Raw genomic sequence first — 23,134 nt, forward strand, 5'->3', positions numbered from 1 at the left:
TTGCCCATATTAGACAAGCAATCTTGCACTAAACTACAGCCACAATATACATACACATATACACACATACATACATACATACATACACACATACATACACATACATGCACACATATAGACATATATACACATACATGTACACATATGCACACATATAGACATATACACATACACGCACACATATGCATACATATATATACACAAACACACACCACTACACCTACACACATATACACGCACACACAAAATACATACATATACATACACACACCCCTATATATACACATACATACATACCATACCTATACACTCATACACATATACAAATACCACTACAACTACACATATACACACATACATGCACACACACATATATATACACATATACACACATACATGCACACACACACATATATATACACATATACACACATATATACACACCCCTACACCTACACACATATGCACACACCTATACCTATACACTCATCCACATACACCTATACGCACCTACACACGTTTAATGGTTTGAAATGACCTTTGTCAAATGTGTGAGACATAGTGTACATGGAAAACCAAGGACAACTTTCAGGAGCTGGTCCTTGAGGCCTCTGGGGTCGGTAGGCACAGGAGTACTGGGATTACAGATGTGTGTCAGGGTTTAGAGCTCAGGTTGGTAGGCCTGCCCCTCATGTGCTTTTTACCCATATAAAACTGCATATTAACACATCTAGGGAACCCCAAGACCTCCTCTGGCTTTGGAGGCACCTAAACTCACGTGCACGTACCCACAGAGACATAGAAAACTAAACACATAGGTCTCTCTATCAGCTTTTAGACCAAGGTGTGTGACTCATATAATGACTAGTTGAAGTCACAGGTAAGAATAATCCCTTATTAGACTGGGAGGAAGACAAAGCTAGGGGAGAGACCTCTTTGGATCTTTTTAACTGTGGCCATAGGTTTCTTTTGTTTGTTTTCCTTTTGTTTTTTGTTTTGTTTTGTTTGTTTTTCGAGATAGGGTTTCTCTCTGTAGCCCTGGCTGTCCTAGAACTCACACTGTAGACCAGACTGGCCTCAAACTCACAGAGATCTACCTGCCCCTGCCTCCCAAGTGTTGGGATTAAAGGTGTGTGCCACTCTCACCCCCAGCTAGGGTTTTTTCTTTGAAAACATGAACATGTATATCTCTACCCTGGATACAAGCCTCTCTGTGTGTGTATGAACATGTGTGCTCGACTGTGTGTGTGTATAGAGGACAACTTGTAGGAGTTGTGATGGACCAGCCTGCTTCCATCTTAAGATTAGAAGCCATCTTATTACACAGGCAAACTAAGTTCATTCCTGTTTTCTGTAAAGCTTAATTTTTACCAGGTCTTGACCCATTTTCTGAATTTTGACAGGTTCCACACCCTATACACTGATTTCACCCTGATAGACATTCTGCCAAATAATAATGTTTAGCCAAGTTCCTACATAACCCTTGAAATTGTCTATATCCTTGCAGTTTTAGGGGCTAATATAAAACCTCCCCTTCTGTGTTCGATGCTGTTTTCTCAAACACTGTTTAGGGAGATAACCATGTCTCACAAAATAAAGCTTGTTTAATTTGACCCCCAAAAATTGGCTAATGGTCTTTACTCTTTCGGTGGCATTAACAGTTGAGCCTCTCCTTCCACCATGCAGGTCTTGGGGATCAACCTCAGTCAGATCTGACCAGTATCAGATGCCTTGCTGAGTCATCTTGCTGGAGGTTTTTTACAGGCTCAATGATCATAGGGATGATCTGCGACTCTACAGGAAAAATTTCATTTTATATATTTCAATTTTTGAGGCAGGGTTTCATCATGTAGCCCTGTCTAGCCTGGAATTTGCTATGCAGACCAGGGTGGCCTGGAACTCACAGAGATCCTCCTGCTTCTACTTGCGTGCTGGGATTAAATCACCGTATTTGGCGATTTTAATTTTTTATTGGATATTTTACTTACATTTTAAATGTTATCCCTTTTCCCGATATCACCCCCCCAAACCCACCCCCACCCCCATAATCCCTTATCCCATTCCCCAATTTCCTTTTTTTTTTTTTTAATTTTATTTCAGGTATATGAGTACACTGTGTCTTCAGACACACCAGAAGAGAGAATCAGATCCCATTACAGATGGTTGTGAGCTGGGACTTGAACTCAGGACCTACTGGAAGAACAGTACCCTTATCTGCTGAGCCACTGCTCCAGCCCCGATTTTAATTTTTCTTTTTCTTTTTTTATTGGTTTTTCGAGACAGGGTTTCTCTGTATAGCTTTGGCTGTCCTGGAACTCACTCTGTAGACCAGGCTGGCCTCGAAATCAGAAATCCGCCTGCCTCTGCCTCCCAAGTACTGGGATTAAAGGCGTGCGCCACCAACGCCCGCCTTAATTTCTTATAGTGAATAAATAATCTCCACGAGGTCCTGTGAGGCCAGTACTGAGTCTCTGAGGTGTGCAAATGGCGTGTCACAACTGAGCACCAACGTCGAAAACGTAACTTCCACCACGGAGCCTGAGATTCAGCTTCATCTGAAAACTGGCAATTTGGCGGGAATTGGGGGGGGGGCCTAGCGAGCGGCGGAAGTGACGTACAGTCGCACACTTGATGGTGATTGGGGGGGGTGAGCAGTGCTTGAGGATGGCCCCGGAAGTGTTATTTTGATTGGTGGGTTTCTTGAATACTGTACTAGCGAGAATCTGCCCTCAGTAAAGATGACCGCGCAGGCTTCCATTCCTCCTTGGGGCCCTGCCTTTTTCCTAAGCTTGGCCAGGATACCGGAAAAAAAGCGGGGTTCGTGAATTCTGATTGGCTGAGGCTCCATGTGTCCTGGGCGCTGATTGGCTGGCCCTTCGCGGGAAGGAATTTGTGGCGCCAGTGCAAAGTAGCTACAACGCAGCCACGCCATAGCGGTGAACAGTTCTCAAGTGCTCTTCTTGTTTTTCGTGTTCGAGCTTCTTGGACCTCTCTCTCGGGGAAACTGCGACCAGGATGTGGAATAGTAATGTCGGGCGCGGGGGAGAGGAGGCGGAGGGTCGCGGAGGGGTCTCGCGTGGGAGGCCGGGTCGGCGGCGTTTGAGGGGTGCGAGGGGGGTGGTCGCGGCTGCGGCGGCGGGGACGTCGTTCGCCAGGCACAGAGTTGGGGAGCGCAGCGCAGACTCTGACCGGCCGCTGTCGTTCTCCACCAGGCGGATTCGAAAGCTTCAGCAGCTCCACCTATGGCGGAGCGGGCGGCTACACGCAGTCCCCCGGTGGCTTCGGGTCGCCCACACCGTCGCAGGCGGAGAAGAAATCGGTACGTAGACGAAGGAGACGGCTCCGTTCTCCTTCGTGTCCTTCTTCTGGTCCGGGAGGGATCGTGTTTTCGTGGGGGAGGGTGGCACACCCCAACTGTCAGTTACCTAGCTTGTCTTTTGTGTGGTCAAGTGGGTAAGTTTTTTCTTTTTTGTTTGACAAGCGTGCTGTGGCTGCCCCCACCTCCACTTTCCTGCCCCTACCACCCGAAAGTGTATTTTAGCAGAGTTTAATGTTGTTGTCCCCAGGCCACAGCCGGAACTACTAAAATCCCTGAAGAACAAGAGTCCACTGTGTTCACAACAGGTTTGGGGTTATTTCCTGTTGGTATCTGACAGGAAGAGCTCTATAATCCTTAATCTGCTGGGCTTTTTCTGCCTCGTACATAGTCATTGTACGACCAAGTGTTTTGGTGTTTATAGCTCTGGCTGGCCTGGAGCTCAGAGGTCCACCTACCTGTATGCTATAGCTGTCTTCAGACACACCAGAAGAAGGCATCAGATCCCATTACAGATGGTTCTGAACCACCATGTGGTTGCTGGGAATTGAACTCGACCTCTGGAAGAGCAGTCGGTAAAAAACCCTGACTTTTTTGGTTTTGGTTTTGGTTTTTGGAGACAAGGGTTTCTCTGGCTGTCCTGGAACTCACTCTGTAGACCAGGCTGGCCTCGAAATCAGAAATCCACCTGCCTCTGCCTCCCAAGTGCTGGGACTAAAGGTGTGCTCCACCACTACCTGTAGAAAAAACCCTGTCTTAAAAAACAAACAAGGCACATTGCTACATTGCTGGTAGACTGCTTGAGAGGTGATGGAGTGTCTTTTCTGGATGCTCTTCTGTCCACTCCATCTAACTCTTCCTTTAAGATGCCCAGAGATGACCACCATGGATAAACTCTCAAAAGGTTTTCTACAGAGACTGCCATCTGCCAGGCAGTGGTGGCATATACCTTTAATCCCAGCACTTGGGAGGCAGAGACAGGCGGGTTTCTGAATTCAAGGCTAGCCTGGGCTACAGAGTGAGTTCCAGGACAGCCAGGGCTATACAGAGAAACCCTGTCTCGAAAACAACAACAAAAAAACCAGACTGCCATCTGGTTGCCAGAATATCTCCTGAAAGAAGCTATACTTCTTCCATTTTACAAAGAAGTCTAGAGTGGCTCCTAGGTCCCTTTTTCTGCTTGTCATTTCTCAAGCCTTTTCACAAAGCCCTGTTGTCTCTGTGGTGTCCTGAACACTTTGTTCCTGCTGTGTATGGACATGCTCTTTCTACCCCCACCTCTCTGAGATGGGTTTTTTATGTATTCTTGGCTGTCCTGAAACTCACTCTCTAGACCAGGCTGGCCTTGAACTCAGAGGTCCACCTGTCTCTACCTCCTGGGTGCTGAGATCAGTGCCATGGGCCACCACTACCTAGCCCTGGGATTTATTATAAAGGCAGGCTATCCTATGTTGTCCTGACTGTAGTCTGACCTTTTCTTTGTGAACCCACAATATGATACAAACATCTATTCACCTGGAAGTCTAGCATCAGATCGGTGTAGGCTTGAATTTAAAGGTGTGGCATTTGCTGTATAGAGTAGCACACTGAATCCTAGACTTGGGGGAGAGGTAGATGAATCAAATGTTAGCTTTCTGGCCTTGTTTTCTATCTCTTTGAAGCAAGGGGAACTTGGCTTTGAAATTTCAGGATTGTGGTATATTCGAAGTGCTTGGCACATGGAAACATTAAATGAATGATTGTTACTCTCTTGGGTTGACTTTGTGCATACGTTTTCTTTCCAGAGAGCCCGAGCCCAGCATATTGTGCCCTGTACCATATCTCAGCTGCTTTCTGCTACTCTGACTGATGAAGTATTCAAAATTGGAGATGTTGAGATTTCTCAGGTCTGTAAGATTTTGTTTTGTGGAAGAACCATTTAGGGATAGAAAATAAGCGGTTGGAAAGATGGCTGTGCAAGCCAAGCCTGAGGACCAGTATCAGATCCCTATCCATGTACAAGGGCAGGCTTTATTCCCCTGGTTTCTGTAACCACAAAACTCAGAGAAGGGAGGGTCCTTGGGGCTTGCTGGCTCCAGGTTCAGTGAGAGACTAGTGCCAGACCTGGACACCCAGTGTCCTCCAGCCTCTGCAAGGGCATTGCATATCTGTCTGCACATTCGTGCATACCTTTCACTCATATGCAGGGAAAAAGAAAGGAGACTTGCTTAATTGAAAAGTATGTCGCTAGTAGCGTCTCTATGGGTAAAAGTGCTTGGGCCTTTTCCACAAGCCTGATGACCTGAGTTTAGTCTCCACATTCTACATTAGAAAAAGAACTAGCTCCTTAAGCCGGGCGGTGGTGGCGCATGCCTTTAATCCCAGCACTTGGAAGTCAGAGGCAGGCAGATTTACCAACCAGGACTACAGAGAGAAACTCTGTCTCAAAAAACCAAAGAGGGAGAGAAAGAGAGAGAGAGAAAGAGAGAGAGAGAGAGAAAGAGAAAGAGAATATGAAGGTGTTCTTCCCTTGGAGTCTCTTACTTGTAGGAGTTGTTTCTCTGTTTTCCTTAATAAATATGTTCTGTTCAGATAAATAAAAATAGATAAGTTTTTGACTGAGCGTGGCAACTCACACCTACAGTCTTGGCACTCAAGAGGCAGGCAGGAGGATTATCACAAGTATGAGGCCAGCTTGGCCCATGAAACAAGTGAGACTATCTCAAAAAAAATTTTTTTTATAAATTGTTTGTGTATATATGGGCATCTTGCTTTTTTGTTTTGTTTTTGAGACAGGGTTTCTCTGTGTAGCCCTGGCTGACCTGGAACTCACTCTGTAGACCAGGCTGGCCTTGAACTCAGAAACCCACCTGCCTCTGCCTCCCAAGTGCTAGGGTTAAAGGTGTGCACCACCACTGCCCGGCTATGCATCTTGCTTTGATTTCTAGGAAATCAGACGTGTTTCTTTTCTTTCTCTATTCTAGGTCACTATTGTGGGGATAATCAGACATGCAGAGAAGGCTCCAACCAACATTGTCTACAAAGTAGATGATATGACGGCTGCGCCCATGGATGTCCGCCAGTGGGTTGACACGGATGTAAGTGTCTTCTCAGATTGAGGTGGGGCTGCTTTGGGGCTTTGAATGTTCAGCTCTTTCAGTTTTAGCCTGTTAAAGGTTTTGCTTGGTCTAAAAATTCATAAGCAAGATACCAAAGGTAAAAACCCATAAGGCAAGAGCTTAATCAATTTGACCACATAAAACTTACCTAAAATACTTTGTAAGAGAGTAGAAAGTAAATTCTCTAAGAACGATTTTTCTCTTGGCCACTACTGTCCCCAGTGCCTAGAATGGTGCCCATCACACAGTGTTTAAATGAATGGGACGCATACTCAGATGTATTCAGTCAGTTTACTAAAATGCTCTGCAAAGTCAAAACAAGTAGCTTCACCTTAGAGAAATGGACAAGGAAAGATGAACAGGTTACTTATAACAGGTAAAAAATGGCAGCAGTGTACAGGTTAGACCTCGTAAGCATTGAAAATGAGAGTTTCTAGCCGGGCGGTGGTGGCACACGTCTTTAATCCCAGCACTTGGGAGACAGAGGCAGGCAGATTTCTGAGTTCGAAGCCAGCCTGGTCTACAGAGTGAGTTCCAGGACAGCCAGGGCTACACAGAGAAACCCTGTCTCAAAAAAACCAAAAAAGAAAAAAAAAAGAAAATGAGAGTTTCTAAGTTATGTGAGAATAGCACTTAGCCCACTGCTTGTGATGTCTAAAAGACAATCGTTTATTGACTTGTCATTTTTTAATAAGGAAGTTGCTACTGTACAACCCTGATAGTAAGTGTATGAACTCTGGCTAGAGAGATGGCTCAGTGGGTAAGGGCACTGAGTGCTCTTTCAGAGATCCTGAGTTCAAATCCTAGCAACTACATGGTGGCTCACAATCATCTGTAATGGGATCTCATGTCCTCTTCTGGTGTGTCTGAAGACATTTACTGTGTACTCACATACATAAGTAAATCTTTAAAAAAAAAAAAGTATGAGCTCTAGTATGTTTTCCCAAAACTCATCATGTACTGAAATCATCAGTTAAAACACACACACACAAAAGAAAAAGACCTACAAATTTACATTAGGGAAACGAAGATGTGTACCAAGATTTAATTTAAATCTTTAAATCTTTTGGTATTGACCAAGCAGGCTGGAGGAATGGCTCAACAGTTAAGAACATTGGTTGCACTTTCAAAGAATTCCCAGTACCCATATGGCAGCTCACAGCTATCTGTAACTCCAGTTCTAGTGAATTTGACATCCTCTTCGGCCTCCATCAGCATCAAGAACACAGCTGGTACACAGGCATGCTCCTATATCCATAACACATAAAATTAACGGGCAAAGAAGTATTGAACAGGGGCTAATAGGATGGCTCAGCCAGTAAACATAATGTTAATCTATGTGATAGGAGGAAACCAACTTCCACATGTCTTTTGACTTCCATTCACTCACCTATACACAAAATGTAGGGGGAAATGATTAATACTGTTGACTAGTCTGGTATGCTTGGATCATGGGTGTTCTGTTGGTAATCAGGAAGCTAAATCAAAAGGATTTTGCTGTAAACTCAAGACCATTGAGTTACATAGTTCCAAGACATCTGGATTACATTTAGAAGACCCTCTGTCTGTCTTCCCCTCCCCGCCTTCCCTGTTTGTCTCTCTCACACCTAAAAAGGGGGTAAGGGGGAAAAAAAGCAAACAGTAACAAAATAACAGGCAGTTCTATCTCTGGCACCAAATAAGTTGTATGTGACTCTTACAGGCCTGTAATCCAGTACTTGGTAGATAGACACAGGAAGAAGTTCAAAGTCATTCTTGGCTGTGTTACATGAGACCCTATCAAAAAATTAAAAGTAAATAAAAAAATACAGTGATGTGTTGATATTTTTACCTATTAGGATGCCAGTGGTGAGAACACTGTGGTTCCTCCAGAAACATATGTGAAAGTTGCTGGCCACCTCAGGTCTTTTCAGGTAAGATCAAGTAAAATGGTAGCTTCAGAGTTGGGGAGATGGTGTAGATGGAGAGTTTGAATCCTTGTAACCAAAGTTAAGGCCAGGTTCAGCAGACTTGTTAGTGCCTACTTGTAACCTTAGCACTCCTATGGAGAGGTGGAGACAGCCCCTGAAACTCAGGCAAGTTGGCTTGACATATACATTGGTGAACAAGAAAAGAACCTGTCTCATGACATATGAGGGTGGTGGTGGTGGTGGTGTCCATGTCCCCCCTTAATTCCAGCACGAGGGAGGCAGAGGCAGGCAGGTATCTGTGAGTTCAAGGCCAGCCTACTCTATAGAGTGAATTGCAGAACTGCTGGGCTATACAAGTTCTGTCAAGAACAACAAAAAATAATAAAAATTTCTAAATTTACATCTTCATTAGAAGAATGAGTAATTATCCTTAATAATCAAGTGTACATATTAAATGAGAAGATACTTTGTTCTTTTCATTGAGAACATCTAGGTTCTATCTTAAAATAGACGTTAAAGCCATGTGTGGTGGCACATAGGCATTTTCCTTTATCCCCAGGAGGCAAAGGCAGATAAATGTCTGAGGTTGAGCCCACCCTAGTCTACAGTGAGACCCTGTGTAAAAACAGGAGGATCAGTTCTAGGTCAGCCTGGTCTACATGGTGTGCTCCAGGACAGCCAAGGCTACGTAGTAAAACCTTACCTTACAAAAGAAAAAGATTAAGTAGGGCTAAGAGATTGCCTACTGTGTAACTAACACTTGCCATGCAAGTGTTAGGGACCTGAGTTATTGAGTTCAAGTCCCCAGGAGCTGTGTAAAAGCCAGATGGCTATCCGGAGCCTCTGTAACGCACCTCTGAGGGTTGGGAGGCAGACAGGAAAATCTCTAGCTTTGAGGCAGACAGGAGAATCTCTAGTTCTGGGGGGGTTGGGAGGCAGACAGGAGAGTCTCTAGCTTTGGGGGGGTTGGGAGGCAGACAGGAGAGTCTCTAGCTTTGGGACTACCTAGTTGCGGGTATATACTAGAAAGACTAACTATTTTGAGGCGGGAAGTGAGAACCAGCATACCAGGTCTATCCCCTTGGCTTCCCTTGCATACTGTGGTACATGTGCCTACATTCACATACACATTTTTAAGTCTAACAGGCATTTTCTTCCCCGTAGTGAGAAATCTAATCAAGGAGAAAACCAGTGTTTTGATCAGAAAGTGACTTGAATATGTTTTGTCTTTTACTTATATTTTCCTCTTATAATAGAACAAAAAGAGCTTGGTGGCCTTTAAGATCATTCCTCTGGAAGATATGAATGAGTTCACTGCACATATTCTGGAAGTGGTCAATTCACACATGATGCTCAGCAAATCCAACAAGCAGGTGAGTGGTGAAGTGTCTGGTGTGTGAGGGGTCCCCTGGAGGTAGGGCTACAAGCCGTGTGTGCCACCTCCAACCAAATTCAGGAAGAGCTGAAAGAGCTCCAACTGCTGAGCCACCTCCAGCCATCACTTAGGTCCTCAACACATTTTCTCCCTGAGCTTTGTCACTCTTTTTAATCTAAAAAGAAATATAATCAAGGAAGAAGCCACTGTTTTGCCTAGAAAGTGACTTGAATATATATTTTTTTGGGTTTTTTTTTTTGTGTGTGTGTGTGTGTTGTTGTTTTGTTTTTTGTTTTTCGAGACAGGGTTTCTCTGTGTAGCCCTGGCTGTCCTGGAACTTACTCTATAGACCAGGCTGGCCTCAAACTCAGAAATCCCCCTGCCTCTGCCTCCCAAGTGCTGGGATCAAAGGCGTGCGCCACTACTGCCTGACGATTTATTTTGTCTTTTACTTATAGTTTCCTCTTACTTATAATAGAACAAAAAGAGCTTGTTTCTCACCCAGTACCAAGATGGCTAAACAAAAATTTCAAAGCCAAGCAGCATTTTGTGTCCAATCTGTCCGGCATAAAAGCACCTCAACAGCGGACATTTAATGATGTCTGCTGGATGGTCTACTAATAGGATAAGAGTTTCTCCTGCTGTGTTTTCACACTGCATCAGACCTCATAGGATATGTGTGCTCTGTCATTCAGCATAGTAGGAACAACATTTACAGGATGTCCTGTTCGTTAGGCACTGTGCAAAGAGGAAGGGCTCTGAGAAGGTAGGGTGTGAGTGAGTGGTATGAAGAAGCCTGGAGGGGACACACTGGAGAGCAGTGGTCAGCACCGTCTGCTGCTAAGATGTCAGATATTGTGAAGACCAAAAGACTGGAGCAGCCAGTGACTTGAGAAGTCTTTGATGACTTTGGTAGAACTCAATTGAGAGGGTTATTTGAGATACTCCAGATAGTGGTAGGCAGAGAAAGAAATGACCTAAAAGAGGGTGGAGCATCTGTGCCTCCTTTCTTGTGAATTGAACTCTCAGCTTTATCTATAGCAGGTGAGCCCTCCGCCAGGGATCTGTGCAGGCAAACCTGTGTCCTTTCCTTTCCCAACAGGGTTTCATGATGATAAATGCTCACTCGAGTCCAAGGAAACCATTATAGCTTGCACGTGAAATCACAGTGCCAGAGCATCCTTCCCGGGGACAGCAGATATATGCATGCTTTAGGAGGTTATTTTACTTATGACATTTCATTGTTATAGCTTTCCCGTATACATAGTTACTAGAAACCTGATTAAACTGTTTCCTGCTGTTTATTAGGAACTTATTTGAAGTAGGATTGACGTGGTGGCTTTTCTAATGTTCTGATCTTATTCTTAATTCAGGCCTCTGCAGGGAGACCATCTATCAGCAACCCAGGAATGAATGAGCCGGGAAACTTCAGTGGGAATAACTTCATGCCAGCAAATGGCCTCACTGTGGTCCAGAACCAGGTAAGCTGCTATTTACCCATGCAGGGCACAGGCAGTCTGATATTTTGTTTCTTTCCAAATGATGTAAGGTTATATTGTAGCCTGCTTCACACCAACACTCTCTCCCTTTTAACTTGTGTGTGCTTGCCTGCTTATACAGATGCTTATGTGTATGTCCACAATGCCTGATACCAGTGAAGGATGGAGAGGGTAGAAACCCAGGTTCTCTGCAAGTCCTCCTCCTGAGCCATCTTTCCAGCTCCTTTTTGCTTATGAAGTGACTCGGGTTTACATAGAGTCATTGCTAAAGTCTTTTTAATTTGAACTATCAGGTGCTGAATTTGATCAAGGCTTGCCCAAGACCTGAAGGATTGAACTTTCAGGATCTCAGGAGCCAACTCCAGCATATGCCTGTAGCATCAATCAAGTAAGTCTTGTGTCTGTGGCCTAGAGGTCCAGGCTTGGACCTGTGTGTCTGTCGCAGCCTTCTGCTAGTTAGGAGTGTAAAAGGTGAAGCTGGGTCTGGGTTTGCTGTATTCTCTGCACTTGAAAGATAAAAACAGGAGTGTCGGTCGGTCGGGAGTTCAGAGCCAACCTGGTCTGCATGAGACTCACACAAGGGAAGTTGTCAGCTGCAGCCTGTTGAGAGAGAAGTCTCACAGGTGGCGCTCTTGCACCACTTGCTGATTTGTTCTCGATCTAAAGGCATCAGGCAGCCCTTCTTACTCCTTTGATGTGATTCTATTTTAGGCAGCAGACTCCTGATATCATTGCATTGAGATGAAGTGTATGTGTAGATAGTACTCGTGATACTTGAGCTGTGTGTGTGTGTGTGTGTGTGTGTGTGTGTGTGTGTGTGTGTGTGTGTCTAGATAGTACTACTAATACTTGAGCTCAAGGCCAGCCTAGTTTACATAGCAAGTTCCAGGACAGCTCTGACTACATAGAGACCCTGTCTCAAACAAAAACCCATTTACTAACTGTAGGCTGAGATAGAAAATAAATGCCCAGGCTAGTTCCCCATTCTGTGCTTTAAAATGGTGGTAGATAGTGCCCATCTCAAAGTCACTGTGGTGATGAGGTAGATCCACTGTAAATTCTGGCTCTTATTAAACATCTTCCTGTATCTGAGGATTTTGAGGAGTCACTTTCTGAATTCCCTTTCCCTTCCCGGTACTCTACTGCCCAGAGGCAAAGCAAATGGCATTGCAGTATGTGATTCTGGGGCCTGAATCCAGGGGAGGGAGACTTAAGACCCCTGTGTACATCTCATGTGCAAGCTTATTGTAGCCTGAGGTTTTATGTCAGTTTAGATTGGCATTTTAAGTGAGGCTGGGATCCAAGGCAGCCCTGGTAGCCCTGGTCTGCACAGATAATCTCAATCCTTAGGTTGTATTGTCATTTCTCTGCAAGAGACTTCCATAAACAAAGTGACTGAATAATTAATTTATAGCTGAGAGAAGTTCAGAAACATGTGATGTTTGCTTACTTAGCTATGTTCAAAAGGCATTGATTTTAATGTGACCCCCTCCTTTTTTTTTCCTTTCAGGCAAGCAGTGGATTTTCTGTGCAACGAGGGCCACATTTATTCTACTGTGGATGATGATCACTTTAAATCTACAGATGCAGAGTAACTGGAGTTCATTGAGTACCTGAAATAGTTCCAGCTGGACCTGTTTTTCACCTGTTGTCCCCAGCTCTGCAGTTTTTGGCCAGAGACTTCTAGGACAGACATTTCCTGTAGAAGGTCTCACCTGGAGCCCTTTTGGAACTTACTGCTCTCTATTTTGTTGCTTACTGCTTAGAGGTCAGAAGGAGATAGACAGTTGAGAAGGAAGTAAACAGAGGGGCGGGATTTCTTGAAAGAAATTCCAATGAGCTAGTCAGGACTCCAGGATGGATGGTCGGAATTGAAAGAGGAACACCACCAAGAGAGCAGGCAGAACTGCAGCACGCTTGGGAGCGTCTGTTCCTGGAGGGCTTCCTGTTGAGGACGAACAGTACCAGGGCCAAGGGCCAAAGAAGAACCTACCACCCTCTGCCAATTTGCTTCACACTCTGGGTCCGCGGTGTTACTTTCAAAATTGCACTTTCCTTCTTCCCCCTGTCTTGCCCGCAGTCGAAAGGAGGTTTAAGTGAGCGTGAGGTTCTGACATGAGGCCTCATGGGGCAGGGAGGAAGAAATGTTACTGTGTGGTTTGTAATATAAATGTCCATATGTTTGATAAAACAGTTCGATTGTAATAGCTTCTGAAGTGTTGGTTTTTAGTGCCTACTTACTGTGTGAGTGTCGAAGAAGTCAGAGGACAGCTTGGTGGGGTCTGCTTTCTCTTTGTACAGTGTACAGAGTCATCTTCTATCATATGTATTCCAGGGATTCCATTCTGGTCGTCAGGCTTATCAGGGGTTTGTTGTTGTGCCTAGCATGTGCCATAGCCACTAAAGATTGTGAATAGACCTTGGGCTGGGGTTACAGCTCACAGTAGTCAAGCACTTGTCTGCCGTCCACAGGCTGGTCAGCCCCTGGCAGCGCTGAATTTGGCCTTTAGTGTTGGTGCTGACTGTGATCTTGCAGCTGAGTTGGCTGCCTGCCGTGAGAACAAGGACTGTTCTTGAAGGGAGAGAAATATGCTCACAGATGTCAAAGGTAGGTGTCTTGAATGGAAACTAATTTGGGAGTGGAGTTCACGATGTGGAACATGCAAATAAGAACTGCCTGCTTCTAAATGAGCTCTCGCCCTGAGTGCTGTTGGTGAGCTGTGTGCTAGGCTAGTTCCCTCTGAGAAGCCACACCTACAGGTAAGGCTCAGCTAGCCAGTTATGTTATTAGTTATGGATCTATTCTTAGACAGCGGAAATGGCTGAGAGAAAACAAAGCGTCCCAGTGTGGGTTGTATGACCGGGCACTTTCACAGGTTCCCAGTTCCCTCTAATTACCGGGTAAGCAAAGTTGTGGTTTTGTGCTTAAGTCTTTCCATACATTTCAAATCACAACTTAAGCAGAGGCAGGTAGATCTCAGTTCTGAGGCCAATGTGGTCTACATAGCAGGTTCTAGACAACCAGGATTACATAGTGAGACCTTGTCTCCAAAAAGAGGGTGCAGGGAGATCTAGAGAGATGGCTCAGGGGTTAAGAACTGCCGCTCTTCTTCCAGTGGGCCTGAATTCAGTTTCAGGCACCCGTGTCAGGCAGCTCACAACTGTAACTCCAGTTCTAGAGGTTCCAATGCCTCTGGCATTTGCTTGAACACACACGAGTTGTTAAATGCCTAACCACTGGTTAGGTACTAGCAATAGGAGAGATTAGCATCAGGAGGCTGGTCATGGACTGCCCTGACTCCTGGTCCTCTGATGCCTCTCGGTTGTCACATGATTGATGGGCACTGTGGGAGTCCAAGGCTGAGCACTGGCAGGAAGGAGTGTACACCAGCCCCTGGAACTGCTGCTCTGCACGGGGAAAAGAGCGTGTTTGAGCATGTTGAAACACTTAAATATGACCCATGCTCTTAGAAACTACCCAGTGTCACCTGATGTGTTCAGGTTCCTCACAGGAAATTAAGACTGCTGGTGGGAAATGGAGTGTCATGAAAAATAACATTTAACAAAGGCTAGAGTAAGAATTAGCATTTAAGCCTGGCAGTGGTGGCACACGCCTTTAATCCCAGCACTTGGGAGGCAGAGGCAAGCGGATTTCTGAGTTTGAGGCCAGCATGGTCTACAGAGTGAGTTCCAGGACAGCCAGGGCTACACAGAAACCCTGTCTCAAAAAAACAAAACAAAACAAAAAAATTAGCATTTAATGTGGATTAATGGTTTTGTTGTTTCAATGCAGTTGATTTCATAAACCTAAAGTAAAAAAGATAATGTAGGTGGGAGAAACTTCGTGGTGGCAAACACACTTGATACCAGCACTAGGGAGGCGGAGGCAAGCAGGTCTCAATTGAGTTTGAAATCAGCCTGTCTACATAGCTAGTTACAAATCAACCAAGGCTACATAGTGAGATTCTGTCTGAAAACAAAAGAAAAAGTGCTGATACCTACTTTCTAGGGAAAGTAGAAACTAGGGAAAGGGAACTCACTGGTGTATGTTCGTCACTTGAAAGGCTACCATTCAAGGGCCATCCTCAGCCCCATTGTGATCCTTTCCACTAACATAGCTTGTTTCAGAGGGAAGTCTTCTGATGGTTCCCCAAACAACTGCCATTACTCTGATAGGAAAGGTTAACTGTGGTTGTTGAACATACTTGTGGGGGGGGGAAGGGGGAGGGTGTATATGTGTGTGAGGTACCATAACCGATTGAGGAACCATTCAGGACATCAGAAATGCACAGGTATCTCCCTCAAACGTATTGTTGAGATAAGGTTATTCACTGAACTTAGAACTTGCTGTTTAAGTACAGCTTCCAAGCTAAAAAATCACTGCCTTTCTCTACACTGAAGCAACTTGACTACTCAGAAAGCCTTCTTTATTTTTATATGTATGAGCATTTTGCCTAGTGTGCATGTATATGTTTGTGCAGAGCCAGAAGAGAGTGAGAGTCCCAGGAACTGCTGGCAGCTGTGAGCAGCTGGATGAGTGCTAGGAACCGAGCATGAGTCCTCTACAAGAAAGCCCAGGCCACTTAAGTACTGAGCCATCTCTCCAGACCCAGAAACCCTATTTTACAGGAACTTGTATCCCTCTTTTCTGTCCTCCTTTTGAGGTTTATTCAACTGTGTGCCAAGACTGAACATATATGTGGAAGTGAAAACCAAAGGCACCTTGACTGTTGGTCCACTCTCTGGTAGTTCAGAGCCAGAAAGGAACTTTGTCAAGATCTTGCTTATTTCTTCTCTCTAGGGTCTGTCCCTGGATCTTCTGGGATAATGAACACTGGCTTCTGGGGAGAGGTGGGTAGAAACTGGTGGGTGAGGTCCACATAGGGACTGGCCAACAGCCTGTAGGAATCATCTGTAGAACTTCATTCCAAGGTATGAAGTTCAGGGGGCCTGCAAGGACAGGTCCAGGAGCTGATACAGGAGCACACACAGGTACAGTGTCAACAGCTGTAAACTCCGTATCTTTTTCTCAGTTCCCTGTCTTCTCTGGTGGCCCTACAGCTAAATTCTGTGGCTTCACATACTTGCAGTTCTCACATTTCCCAAGACATGATGCAAAGTATCACCCACATGCCTAGACTAACCTTGCTTGGACAAAGGTTGTATTTGTCCTCTTAACAGGTTTAAGCCACCCAGCAGCTTACGGTTTTTTGAGACAGGGTTTCTCTGTGTAGCCCTGGCTGTCCTGGAACTCACTCTGTAGACCAGGCTGGCCTCGAACTCAGAAATCTCCCTGCCTCTATCTCCCAAGCGCTGGGATTAAAGGCGTGCGCCACCACCACCTGGCCAGTTTCTTGGTTTTGTTTAATAAATATGTAGATCAGGCTGACCTGGAATTCACAGATACTTTCTACTTCTGCCTCCAGAAATTAAACCCAGCTTTAAATGTTTAGGGCTGGTGAGATGGCTCAGCAGTTAAGAGCACCGACTGTTTTTCCGGAGGTTGTAAGTTCAAGTCCCAGCAACCACATGGTGGCTCACAACCACCCGTAATGAGATCTGACGCCCTCTTCTGGTGTGTCTGAAGACAGCTACAGTGAATTACAATGGAGCGAGCGGGGCTGGCAGAGGTCCTCAGTTCATGCCCAGCAGCCACACACATGATAGCTCACGGCCATCTGTACAGCTACAGTGTAGTCATACCCATAAAATAAATAGAATAAATCTTTAAAAAAAATTTAAATGTTTAAATGTTTTAATTGTGTCTAATTGTGGGGGTGGGGGTGGGGTTGCAAGGGCTAGGTTGTACACATGAATGGAGTCCTCACAGAGTCCAGAAGCAGATGTTGGATCCCCTGAAGCTAGAGTTATAGGCAGTTGTGAACCACCTGATGTAGGTGCTGGGAACTGAACTTGGATTTGCTGTAGGAGCAGCAAAGTGCTTTTAACGGCTGAGCCATCTCTCCAGTCCCTCTACCTTTGTAAATTAGCTCTTAGTTCCACTAACAGAGTTGGAGAGCTAGTGTCCTACCTAGGATTTTATTCTTGGGGGCAGATTCCCACATTCAGTCCCACAAGCCCATTTCCTAGGTATTGATCATGAGCTGGGTTCTACCAACAAGAGAATACTGCCTGCCCCTAGGCACACAGCCTAGACTGCACAAGTGCAGAGCAAACAAAGGAGGTGGCCTACATTGGACGGTGCAATGAGGACTGAGTTCTCTTTACTGAGGCAGGCAACACTGAAGCTGGTGGCCTCTGATTCTTCTCTGTGGCTAGTAGTGGGGCAACTGATGAGCAGGGCCAGAACCTGAATGGCTTCTCTGGACACCAACCGTCTAAGGCTGAGGGTGTCACAGGCAACTTTCCGGGACCAAGCCGACCGGGAACCCAAAGAGGCAGAGAATAGCGTCAGTCCCATGCCCATCGGAGTCTAAGTCCCTCAGACTTTGCCCCAGGTTCTCCAAGAGTTGGCTGGTATTCCAGTCCCCTGTGTGGTGGCAACTGGAAGTGTGGCTTCCCCAGCACCTAGATGATTTTTTTCTGAAAATGCTCAAATTTCTTCATAGTCATGATCACCTATATCTGGATCAAGCAGGAGATGTGACTCAGTGGTAGAGTACTTGCCGAGTGAGCTTGAAGACTTGGGTTTCATACTTGGTGCTGAAGAAGAAAAGAAAGTCCAGGTCATTTCGAGCCTTTATCTTTAGGCAAGCTCCTTCTCCACTTCAGTTTTATCCTCCGAACAGGGAATGGATTGGCCTGACTGTGCTCTGAAACCACAATTCACTTTCCTTGAACACTGCCGCCATTTTACTGTCCTGTTTGTCCCAGAGGATATCATGTCTAGGACTGGACTCATTGCATTGCTGGGGTCTGGAGTCTACAGAGAAAGACTAGAGAGACCTTTCCCCCTGACCCACTCCATATAAGCTTGGCTCTCAAACTAGGATCACAATAGGGTCCCCTTGGGCAGAGCCATCAGAGATGGGAGATGGCTTTGATGGGCCAAACTCACCTGAATTCTCTGTTTGGGGATTGGATTTGTGGCCTTTCTTGTGGACAGAAATCTTGCTGTACTCATTTGATTTATACTTGGGAAGGGCTTCCAAGGTCTTCGCCTTGAGTTCAGGCTTCAGGCTGGATTTCTGCGGTTCTATAACTTGAGGCTGAGCAAGATAAAAACAAACAAACTAGAAAGCAGTAAAGGTTGTAAGAATCCAGCTGCTGACAACCTACTGTGTGCTTTTCTGGGTCAGGCTTCTCGTGGACAGAAGTCCCTCATGAGACTGAAACTACTCAAGGACTCATGGTTTTATCCACTGCCATGTGACTAAACGATAATAAATCCAGGCCTCCTGAGGTCCCAAAACAGTATACCTATTGAGTTCACCAAGCATACTCTGGAGAGTCCAGTCAGACACACTGGCTTGGCGTCAGGGCTGAGTTCAAATCCAGCCATGCCATCCTTCTGGCTGTGTGAGATCCCCCCATATATTGCCTGTATCTCTTTTTAGGAAGAAAGATAGTGAATGGAAAATGGTAGTGGACCCCGCAGTGAAGTGACAGAGAGAACAGGGCCAACTTGGCCCAGGAGTCAGGGCTTCCCATCTTCCGGAGACTGAAGGAGGAATAAAGGTCCTAAGGCTGTGGGTCTAATGTGTTGCAACAGGCCGAACCAGAGCCTTCCTGTGGCAAGAGTGGAAAATAGGAAGTAGTGGTGGAAATTGGCCCAGGAATGCCAGGCTCAAGTCAAGACATGTGGGGCCACTGAAGCTTTTAACACAGTGCCTAGCAGGTGACCAGGAAAGATTTAAGAGCTATGGAGGTTAGTTTTAACTGTTAAGTTAGCATGACCTAAAATTTCCTGGACAGAGAGTCTTAATGAGGGATTATCTAGATCAGCTAGGTCTATGGGTATAATCTATGGGGGGTTGTCTTGACTACCAATCAGTGTAGGGCAACTGGGCCCACTGTGGGTGACAGCATTTCCTATGCTGGACTCTGAATTCTGTGAAAGTAAGAAAGTCAGCAAGAAAGCTAGTTAGCAAAGCATACGCATGCACCCGATCTTTCTGCTCCACGCGGCGTGGCCAGCTGTCTCGAGCCCCTGCCTCTGGGCCTTGCCTACACGGAATGACTGTAGCCTGGACTTGTGAACCAAAATCCTTCTTTCTCTAAGTTGCTTTTGGTTGGTGCATTTTATCACAGCAACATAAAACAAACTAGGTCAGGAGGCCATCCTAAGAGCTATGGGGGAGGGGACTGCAAACGTCTAGGGAAGAACAGACAATGCTCCACTTGGAAGTGGCCTGAAGGTGACAGAGGAAAAGCACCAAGGAACTTGGAGTCAGAATGTCACACTCAAAGTTGGGTCTTGCCTTTAGTGACCCTGACTTCAGATGCCCATCAGAGTCTCGGCCTTCATTTTCCCAACCATAAAATACTGACAACTAAACCAGCTTTAAGATCACGAGGCCTGCCAGGCAGTTGGTGGCACATGCCTTTAATCCCAGCACTTGGGAGGCAGAGGCAGGCGGATTTCTGAGTTCGAGACCAGCCTGGTCTACAGAGTGAGTTCCAGGATAGGTCTACACACACAAACCCTGTCTCAAAAAAAACCAAAAACCAAAAAACAAACAAACAAACAAACAAAATGATCATGAGGCCCAAGAGGGAATACTGTACAAAGAATAGAACTTAGAGAGCAGCAAGTTCAATACAACTGAGAATCATCGCAGGCAAAAACCAAGGGAAGGACCCAGGGTGAGCCTGACAGGTGACCCCTCCCTGCCTTGAGGTTCTGTCCATACCTTTACACAGTGGTCCTTACAGCTCTGTAGGTTCTGCTGCTTCTTACTGATACCCTGGCTCTTTGGGGGCCTGGGTGGCGGAGCTTGGTTCTCAGAGGCTGGCAGCTTCCGGAGGCTGTAGTAAAAAGCTTCCGACAGTTCCTGCACGGGAGCGACAGACAGCGGCCGGGCCACCTGGGCTGGCTGTCCCTCAGCCTCCACCACAGTCAGGTCTAGCCACCGAGGAGGGATCTCGAAACACATTTCTGGCTGGGAGTCCAGGCTTACCACCAAAAAGGGTTCTGTGAGCTTCTCCTCCAGCCGCAGGCCAGGGAAGGAGGCCAGAGGGTCAGCGGGGTGTCGGGTATCCTTGGTCACCACCTTGACCTCACAGGGCAGGGAGTACTGCGTCGTGATATCCGCTAGGCTATAGCGTCGGCTGTCATTCACCTCTTCCACAAAGCTCCCAGAGAGGTAGAGGGGCAGCAGAATCTGTTCTTTGTCCTCTACCTCCTCGTAGTCGTCCTCCAAATCCTCCTCTTCCTCCCCAGACTGCTCACTCAGCCTCTGACATACCAAGACATCTATGTCCTGGCCTTTGGTCCCAAAGGCCTGGCCTGACCTCAGCACCTCCAGCCGATCACCCACGGCCAAGAAAGAAAACTCGGGATTCTCTTCTTCGTTCCCATCACAGTCTTTTGTGACCACCACCCGGAGGGGCCGGCCTGGCTGGAGAGCACCCAAGAGCTCAAAGGCTGTGAGGAACTCCCTTGGCCTCCGCTTGAGCTTGCCCTGGTAGGCCCCGGAGAGCAGGAAGTGTCTGGGCACTCTTCGGCTCTTGCTTGAGGCCACAACCCGCCAGGGTGATGAGGCTGGACCATAAATGCGGAGCCGCTGGCCTTTGCGTAGGAAGCTCATCCACGGGCTGAGGAAGATGGGTGGACCCTCAGGAACCTCTAGGATCTCCGTAGACAGAGGGTAGGGGCCTTCCCCGGCAAGCAACTCGCTCAGCCGCAAGGGTTTGACAAAGTGGATATGCTGGGAGGAGACGGTGACGTCTTCTACCTCCACCTCCAGAGTAGACGGGATCTTGACGATGCTGCTGCGCACTGTGGGGAGAAGACAGTTCAGGGGCCCGGCACACACCAACCAGTCGCTGTGTTTTTATTTTATTTGTTTGTTTGTTTGTTTGTTTTGGTTGTTTTGAGACAGGGTTTCTCTGCATAGCCCTGCTGTCCTGGAACTCACTCTGTAGACCAGGCTGGCCTCGAACTCAAGAGATCCGCCTACCTCTGCTTCCCAAGTGCTGGGATTAAAGGCATGCGCCACCACTGCCCGGCTGGCTGTGTGTCTTTTTTTGTCCATCCACCTATATATGTCTAGGTGTGTGTTCATGACATGGTGTGAGAGTGGAGGTCAAAGGACAACTTGCAGAAGCCAGTTGTCCCAGGGATTTAGGTCCCAGGGATGCAGCTTGTGTGCGGTATTGGCAGCACCTTTATTTGCTGAGCTACTATCCCAACCCCGCTTTTTAAAAAATTAAATTTATTAAATTAAAATTAATTAAATTAATTAAATTTATGTATTAATTAAATTAATTAATTAAATTTGGCATGTGTGTGTATATGCACATGCCAAAGGGAACATGGAGGTCAGAGGACAATTTTCACAGCGAGTGTTTTTATGTACTGAGCTACCCCCCTCCCAATAATTAATTAATCATTTTGCTTTTCAATTTTGAGACGGCATCTATGCAGCCATCATGGAGCCTTACCTTGATAAAGTCTGCGGGAGGTTGGGTGTGTTTATCCTTTTTCCTATCTCTTTTTATACCACATTTCCAGTTTCATTGGGCAGTCCGTTACATTGCAGACATTGGGTAAGCAACCTGGAGCCCCAGAGTTGGGGGTATCTTCACCAGTACAGTTCCCAGCCACTCCACTCCCGCCTCCCCGGGGAACTTACTGTGCATGATGGCTTGGAGCATATACTGGGGCTTTAGGATCACAGAGTCCCAGGGTAGGCTGGGGCAGCTGAGCATAAGGCCCTTCATAGCTGGGTCCTGCAGGATTTGGAGCAAGGTTTGTGGAGCACCAGGCTTGCATCTCCAGAAGGGTCCCTTCTGGGAAAGGGGCAGATGATGGGTGACCTCCTGGGTCTTTGAGACCTGGACACAGCGTGCATAGTGGGTCCCATGGTGTATTTCCACAGCCTCAAGTCTGAGGGGGTGATCCTCAGGCACCACCCTGGCCTCGGTGACAATTCTCTGAGTTGACTTGAAGTAAAGGGGCCACTGGGTGGAGTTCTGGGGCATGGCAGAGATGAGATCCTCCAGGGTTCTGTAGCTCTGCGGGCTTCTGAGTGGGCTGAAGAGGCCTGTGGGGTTCAGCAGAAGGAGGAAGGATGTGGAGGGAGGAGGGTCCTGGGGACAGGCTCTGCAGACAACCCAGCCAGAATCCGTCCCAGGACAGGCGTCAGGGATGGGCTATGTCTGGACATCGAGACTAAAAGGTCTAAGAAAGGAGGCTGGAGGCCAGTGTGTGAATAGTGATAGCAGAAATGGTGACACAGGGGACACAGGGAACAGAATCAGGGCACATTCACACACACACACACACCACACACACATACACACACACACACACACACACACCCCTCCTGAGCTTTCCCACTTCCTGACTTCTGTCTTTAACTTTGACACCTCCCCCCATAGCTCCAAGCCCACACACCCAAAGTCTGTCTTTCCATCTTGGGGTAACACTATTGTCTCTTTCTCCCAAATTAGAGTCCCAGAATCTACTAGCCCAGGGGCCCCCTGACACCCCACCCCTCAGTCGCTCTGCCAGGACCAACCAAGAGCTCGCCTTGCTATTCCTGCCACTCCCAGATGTTCTGCTACCAGGCTGCCCAGTTGCCCAACTTCTGGAAACATTGGTTTCCCGTCCCAAAAGTCATGACCCAAATCTAATCAAGGAACTATCACAGAGCCTGGGCTGAAGGACGTCCTCCTGAAGTACTGGTCTGGGACCTCGGGACATAGTTCAGTGAAAGACTGTTCAGTTAGCATGAGAGAGGCCCTGAACCAGACCTCAGTGCAGGAGGGGTGGGGAAGGAGAAGTGTTGATCTGGAGTCTTTTTTTTTTT

The 23,134-nt window shown here is 46.6% G+C and overlaps 2 protein-coding genes across 2 annotated transcripts in view; one reads left to right on the top strand and one right to left on the bottom strand.

Annotated features, from left to right (window-relative positions):
* The first annotated feature begins 2,742 nt into the window (after positions 1–2,742).
* Positions 2,743–13,406, top strand: Rpa2 (replication protein A2). Its single transcript, XM_031378942.1, has 9 exons — positions 2,743–3,025; positions 3,213–3,319; positions 5,101–5,202; positions 6,280–6,393; positions 8,253–8,327; positions 9,581–9,697; positions 11,073–11,180; positions 11,492–11,586; positions 12,709–13,406. Exons 1-9 carry the CDS (start codon positions 3,016–3,018, stop codon positions 12,791–12,793), a joined length of 813 nt encoding a protein of 270 aa, XP_031234802.1. The 5' UTR covers positions 2,743–3,015; the 3' UTR covers positions 12,794–13,406.
* Positions 13,407–17,218: 3,812 nt separating this feature from the next.
* Positions 17,219–23,134, bottom strand: part of Themis2 (thymocyte selection associated family member 2) — a 12,565-nt gene continuing 6,649 nt past the window's right edge. The window contains exons 3-6 of the mRNA XM_031378943.1: positions 21,956–22,366; positions 20,012–21,099; positions 18,217–18,367; positions 17,219–17,861 (exon numbers count right to left, since the gene is read on the bottom strand). Of these exons, the coding sequence (XP_031234803.1) occupies positions 17,752–17,861; positions 18,217–18,367; positions 20,012–21,099; positions 21,956–22,366 (1,760 nt within the window). The 3' untranslated portion in view covers positions 17,219–17,751. The remainder of the gene's footprint in view (positions 17,862–18,216; positions 18,368–20,011; positions 21,100–21,955; positions 22,367–23,134) is intronic.

This window comes from Mastomys coucha, unplaced genomic scaffold (assembly GCF_008632895.1).
Source record: "Mastomys coucha isolate ucsf_1 unplaced genomic scaffold, UCSF_Mcou_1 pScaffold18, whole genome shotgun sequence".
NCBI lineage: Eukaryota > Metazoa > Chordata > Mammalia > Rodentia > Muridae > Mastomys > Mastomys coucha.